This window comes from Lactuca virosa, chromosome 1, assembly GCF_052849685.1.
Source record: "Lactuca virosa cultivar CGN04683 chromosome 1, Lactuca_virosa_CGN04683_v6, whole genome shotgun sequence".
Taxonomy (NCBI): Eukaryota; Viridiplantae; Streptophyta; class Magnoliopsida; order Asterales; family Asteraceae; genus Lactuca; species Lactuca virosa.
Window position 1 is genome coordinate 47,819,513 of NC_136426.1, and position 6,761 is coordinate 47,826,273.

At 39.6% G+C, this 6,761-nt stretch overlaps 1 protein-coding gene across 2 annotated transcripts; it reads left to right on the forward strand.

Annotated features, from left to right (window-relative positions):
• Nucleotides 1–2,699: 2,699 nt before the first annotated feature.
• Nucleotides 2,700–5,992, forward strand: LOC145121632 (Calmodulin binding protein-like protein). 2 transcript variants are annotated; one of them, XM_079057367.1, is made up of 8 exons: nucleotides 2,710–3,041; nucleotides 3,260–3,338; nucleotides 3,528–3,580; nucleotides 3,647–4,137; nucleotides 4,373–4,533; nucleotides 4,606–4,812; nucleotides 4,923–5,478; nucleotides 5,621–5,992. In XM_079057367.1, the coding sequence occupies exons 1-7, from the start codon at nucleotides 2,917–2,919 to the stop codon at nucleotides 5,421–5,423; spliced, it is 1,617 nt and encodes a 538-aa protein (XP_078913493.1). In that variant the 5' UTR covers nucleotides 2,710–2,916; the 3' UTR covers nucleotides 5,424–5,478; nucleotides 5,621–5,992. The 2 variants fall into 2 exon arrangements, with proteins under 2 accessions (XP_078913526.1, XP_078913493.1); XM_079057400.1 differs by lacking the exons at nucleotides 4,923–5,478; nucleotides 5,621–5,992 and having other exon boundaries at nucleotides 2,700–3,041; nucleotides 4,598–4,806.
• The last annotated feature ends 769 nt before the right edge of the window (nucleotides 5,993–6,761 follow it).

Below are 6,761 nucleotides of genomic sequence, written 5' to 3' on the forward strand. Positions count from 1 at the left end.
GGCAAGTTGGGCCCCAGGTACATTGGTCCCTTCAGGGTTATAGCCCGGGTGGGAAGGGTGGCTTATCGATTGGATCTACCGGCAGAGCTCAGTCATATCCACAAAACTTTCCATGTTTCCCAATTGCGGAAGTGCTTAGTGGATGATTCAGCGATTGTGCCCTTGGAGGATATTCAGGTTGACGACAGCCTGAAGTACATCGAGAGACCGGTGGCGATCCTGGATCACAAGACAAAAGCCTTGAGGAACAAGGTTGTTCAGTTAGTGAAGGTGCAGTGGCAGCACCGCAAGGGTTCAGAGTGGACATGGGAGCCCGAGGAGGAGATGGGGGAGCATTACCCAGAGTTGTTTCCAGATGCAGCAGACTTCGAGGACGAAGTCTAAGACAAGTGAGGGAGAATTGTAACGACTGGTTCCTGGTATGCATTTAACTTATTTATTTATTCATTTTAAGAGAGGGACTCGACGAGTTGGTGGCCCTAACTCGTCGAGTATAAGACAAATTATGCGCGAGGTTTAAGTTATCTACTCGACGAGTCAAGAGCCCTCGACTTGGCGAGTAGATCGGCCAGAATGAAACCCTAATTTCGGGGTTTTGCACCCTATTTAAGCATCTTAATCCCAACCCCTTGGCCTCATTTTGTGAGTGTGTGAGCCATTTGTAAGCAATCTTTTGTGATCTTGAAGCTTGGAGAAGAAGGAGTTAGAAGGCTCAAGAGGAAGAGAGTAGATCCAGAAACTACACTTCTTTGGCTACATTTTCTGGTAATCAAGTTTCTATCTTGACATCTAGTTCATTAGATCTATTCCTTTCCTTTTTATGAAGATTTTGGCCCAAGAATGATAACTTTTGGAGAGTGGACGGCCAAAGTGGATAATCTTCCAGATCTAGGACTTAGAGGGGTTGTTATCATATAAAGGTGCAAACTTTATGCCATTGGAGCCCCCATGCAAGACGTAGAGTGTTATATTGGCCATTTTAGTCCCAAAATGCCATGCATGTGGAGAAAGGTTGGAACTTTACGTGTCCAAGTAGTGTTAGGAGAGTAGATATGAAGTTGTAAGCCTTAGTTTGGTGAATGGATGGCTTAAGGACTAAGTTCTAGGTCCCAAGGAATCAGGGTTTGAGCTAAACCCTTTAAGAAGGGGTATTAAGGGGTAAAGTCAGAAACTTTACCCTTAAAAGGACATTTTTAGGGTTATTGTGAAGTATGAAGCTTGGATCTGAAGTGTAGGGGCTTAATCCATTAAGATAGCCCAAACAGACAGGGGAACTCGACGAGTCCAGTAAGAGACTCGACGAGTTGAAGTCAGGTTATCCCGATTTTTATGACAGGAAGAACTCGACGAGTTAACTCGGTTGACCACGAGTCTGAGTAGTACATGAACTCGCCGAATTGGGAGATAACTCGACGAGTTGGGGTTGACTGGGAGTTGACCTTGACTTTGACTTTGACCAGGATGTTGACTTTGACCATGGGTAAAATGGTCATTTTACCCTAAGAAGGATTATCAGATTCTGATTAAGTGTTATTGTGAAATTGATAGCAGGGGAGTCGTTGGAGCAGCCGTCAGGGATTCCTCACACGAGATTTCACAGCTAGCATTCGAGGTGAGTTTCCTCCAGTAGGAACGGGTCTAAGGCACCAAGGCCGGCCCGTTTAGTTAGTAGTAGTTCCGGACTATGGTCTGATGCCGTGCGGGGCCTGATGTAGGTTTATATGCTTTTTCGGATTTCGATCCGATGCCGGGGCGGTTCCGAGGAATGCTTGTATGCTTGAAGTCTTTGTGATTCTTGCATGTGTTTGTATTGAATGTTTCCGGACTTCGGTTCGATACCGGGGCGGTCCCGAGGAATGTTAGTATGTTACCGGATTACGGTCCGATGTCGGGCGGGGCCCGAGGAACGTTTAAGTGTTAATGTTATATGCTAGGTTTATGTGTATTGTTGTTATGCTCTTATGTATTCCAAGATTTGTTCGATGTCGGGCGAGGCTTGATGCCGGGCGGGGCCCGATGCCGAATAGGGTTTGATGCCGGACGGGGCCCGATGCCGAGAAAGCCGATGCCGAGCTTGACTCGATGTAGCAGGGGCGGGGCCCAATATATGTTTATGTGTTATGTGTATGGTATGTGGTATTGGGGAGACTCACTAAGTTTCGTGCTTACAGTTTTCAGTTTTGGTTTCAGATACTTCCACTAGCAAGGGGAAAGGCTCGGGATGTGTCATTCGGACACCTGAATTCTGTTTTATTTTGGTCATTCGATTATAGGAAGTAGTCTATTTCTAATAACATTATTCAACATTCTTTTCTTTGTTTGTTTACTTTATGGAATTCTAAGGCTATGATTAATTGGATGGACCAGATGGGAAATCCAATCCTGTCTTAATTTTGTTTTTTTGCTAATCTTTAGCTAGCCTCTTTGTTTTGAATTAAAATTGTTGTTGTTAAAAAAAAAATTACTATTTTACCAGACGTGACAAAAATAATATATGTTTTTTTTTTTTTTTTTTTTTTTTTTTTTTTTTTTTTAATAAGAAACTCTATGTTATTTAATATCGTTGTTTGTAGAAAAATCTATCTTGCAATATTAATAATAAACATTTCTACGATATAAACATGGTACTCCGTTTCCGTCGTATGGACCAAAATTTCGGCGTGTTCCGTAGATTGTCTTTGCCGATGGCTACCTTAAGACTCATTTGTTCCTTTGCAATTAATTCTCTTAAAAGAATATTTCGAATTTTTGTCTTCCAGTCTGACACCGCATGTTGGTCGTCTTTGTCGATTTCCCTTCATCCTCATCGATTCATTGATTACTGATTCCTTCATACTCATCACCTTCCACCTCTAGTAGTACTACTTCCGGCTGTTATTTTGCTTCCACCACCACAGCCGGTTGCTCTAGTAAATCATGTCGCAGAAGCGGCAAAAGCAGGACGATGTCAGTACTTCTTCACAGGAAGAACAGGAACAAGAACGGGAACATCAGTCGTTTTCCGATGCGGCAGCCCGTCGTAAACGTCCTTCTTTCAGAAAGTAACTCCGTCAAACCCTTACTCACCCCCAATTGAATATGTTTGTTTTTGGTTCGTTAGTATTACTCGATTAAATCTGGTTTTTGTGGTGTTGTATACGATTCCTAGCCACCACGTATTTGTTTTGGCGGGATTCGTGCTTAATTTGTTACTTTTAAGAATCGTAATCGACTTTAGAAGATTCAGAGAAAAGTAACTATTGAATCTTGATATATACAGTGCAGTGTTGGAGGTGATGAAGTTCTGTACAATCCACAAGTATGTGGAGCCAGTTTTGGAACCCTTGATCCGCAGAGTAGTATGTCACAAGATCCTCTTAATTTCTTTTCATATCCATTTTGAATCCAACACTATATAAGATACTTATATTGGCATTAATGTATATAGCAAAAAATGAACAACAAAATACGCTTACTACTTACTTGTCCTACTTATTTCATTTAATGAACTTTTTTATTGCTAATTAGATAACTATATCTGGGTACAGGTGAAAGAGGAAGTTGAAATGGCATTGGAAAAACATTTTGCACACATGAAGTGGTAAGGCATGAATGCATGATGAATACTACTTTTATGTAAGACTACTAACATATGTTCTTGACACAGGGATTGTGAGGATGAGATGGAATCTTTTCACCCAAAGAGCTTACAGTTACAGTTCCTAAGTGCTCTATCTCTTCCAGTTTTTACCGGGACCCGTATTGAAGGAGGAGACTGCAACATGCTAAAAGTAGCATTAATCGACGCTCATACTGGGAAAACAATTTCCAGTGGGATCGAATCATCAGCAAAAGTGGAAATAGTGGTTCTTGAGGGAGACTTTGGTGATGATTCTGATGACAATTGGACACTTGAAGAGTTCAGTGCTAACATTGTTAGAGCGAGACGTGGGAAGAAACCACTTCTTCATGGAAATGCACTTTTGAATCTTAAAGAAGGCATAGGTTTAGTGGGTGATCTTTTTTTTACAGACAATTCAAGCTGGATAAGGAGTCGGAAATTCAGACTGGGAGCACGGGTTTTGGACAATTTTGATGGAATTCGAGTGAGAGAAGCAAAGTCGGAGTCTTTTGTTGTCCGGGATCATCGTGGGGAATGTAAGTTTATTTAATAATTTCGATCACTCTCTATGTAATTTGGAATGTAAGGGTAAAATAGTCATTCAGTCTCATTCAAACTTTTTATTCGGTCTAGAAAAGAAACATAATACCTTATATCGGGAAAAAAAAACAACCCCTAAATCATGTCCACATTAAGTCTATCAAGTCAAAAAGAAACAGAACCTATAACTTTTTTAATAAATATGACGATGTGATTTTGCTTGGTTTTTAGTATACAAGAAACATCACCCACCGTATCTGTCTGATGAGGTGTGGAGACTTGAAAAAATCAGCAAGGATGGAGCTTTTCACAAGAGGTTGAACAAGGAAAAAGTCAAAACAGTCAAAGATTTCTTAGTTCTTTACTTTCTATACCCTGCAAGGCTTCGACATGTAAGATGTTGCATTCTTTGTATTATCTTGCTCATAAAGTTTGTATTTTTAACCGATTCTTTAGCATTGCAGATTCTCGGATCCGGTATGTCTGCTAAAATGTGGGAAGTTGCTGTGGAACATGCTACAAGATGCGTGATAGATGATAACAAATTGTATTTGTATTGTCCTCAATCTCATCAAAGGGATGGCGTTGTGTTCAATATTGTGGGACAAGTCCTTGGGCTCCTTTCGAATTGCAAATATGTTGTTTCCAACAAACTATCAGAAACCGAAAAGGTTAGTTTCTCAGACAACGCATATTCTCTTTCATTATTGTTGTGTTTGTTACATGACACAGTACAACCTGTTCTGTTTTGTTATGACAACTTGGAAAAATGGATATATAGACGGAAGCCCACAAGTTGGTGATATATGCATTTCAAAACTTGGAGAAAGTTGTTTCCTATGATGATGAAGCATCTCTTAGAACCGGAACTTGCTCTTTAACCGAAGATATAGGGAATAATGATTACCTTCCAAAAGGGCGATTTGATTATCCACAGATGAACGCTCCATCTCCAAGTGAATATGAGTCGAATCAAATGGGTTCAATCAATGTTGGATTTGATGAGCCTATGGACTTCGCATGCCATGTCGACAACACCTTGATTTGTGACCCGAGCTCATCGATGCATTTACAGTATCTTGGTACTTCTTCTTCTTCTTCACCCGGTGATTTGCAGTGTGCAGTTGATAGGTTTTTGTTTCCGTGTTCGGGCATGGGGAAAGCTCAGAGGAGATGGAAGATTGTGTCGAGTGTTGTAAAGTGGTTCTCACTTATGTTAGAGATACGCAAGGGGGATTTATCTTCAAATGCTCGATTGGTGGATGAAAATACTCGGTTTTAGAGGCGAGTTAAAGTTCAAATTTATGGTTTCTTGTGTACATACAACACCACAGCAGGTAATTTTTTCAACTCGGGACCTTTTATCAAACTGGAAAAAGTATAAAAAGATAAATAAAAAAATGTTCTGTTTTCTTAGAATGAATAATTTTGGACAAATCAATCACTGATTAGATTATATGTTCTATGATCTGCGTGTAGAAGGTTGGATTTGGCTGAGGTGATACGATGTTGCTCTATTCGTGTAAATTACATGGAGGCTGGAGCATAAGCAATGGTTTTAGATTGTTGATTGAATGGAGTATGATGGTGCTAGAACTTGTTACCCTGTTGCCCGAATTCTGATTACCACCAAAGAGGATATGTCAATTGTTGATCTACTTTCGATGTTGGAGTTGAAACGGGTCTAAGAAGTTAAAAATTGGTGTAGCAAGATCATCTGAATGTACATACTTGAAGTTGTTTTATTCATTCTATTTGTGTAAGAGATTTGGCAGTTGAGGGCCGTTTGGGCCGTGTGTGTTATGTGTTTCACATAACCAAATTTAGTTTATAAAGAAAATTTAAGTATAATTGTGTATAGAGAATAACTTGGTCATGATTTTGCCATGCAAAGGGAAGAGGGAGTCATTTCCTCCCAATCCATACATCAGTTTTTCTTATTCTTTTTTTTCTTCATTTTTTCCAACCCACAACACACGGAAATGTTATATTTTTCAACTCACTCAATTAAAAAAATACAAAAAAAATTAAGGTACAAGTCTTAATTAGCAATAGAGGTACAAGATACCACTCTCTCTTCAATGGGTTGGGAGTGGTAGGTTGTTTAATTGGTTTCACTAACCCGCTTCATTCCCTCTCTTTACTCTCTCTCTCTTCTTTTCTCTTGTACCATGTGTTTTAAAACTTGTACCTTAGTTGTTTTGTATTTTTTTTAATTGGGTGGGTTGAAAAAGATACGATTTTCATGTGTTGTGAGTTGAGAAATATGAAAAAAAAGAGTGAAAAAAAACTGATGTGGAAGTGGGTTGAGTGGGTTGGGAAGGAATGACTCCCTCCTCCCTAAGGTTAAATGGGACTCGAAATGATCCACTGTCAACCTAGATGGAGTTCATGATACCGAGGTCAATGAACTAAATGCAATTTTTTATTATTATCTAAAAAGGGGGAATAAGATGGGACATGGACTTATTTTCGATGCTCTTTATCTTTTGTTTTGACTTTTGAGGTATACACCCTTCTTATTCTCAACACACCAGCAAAAAGCTCGTGGAAACCCGAAACAATTACATCAAAATGTTTAAAATTGGATATTAAAGTCATAAATTCCAATAAATTTCCC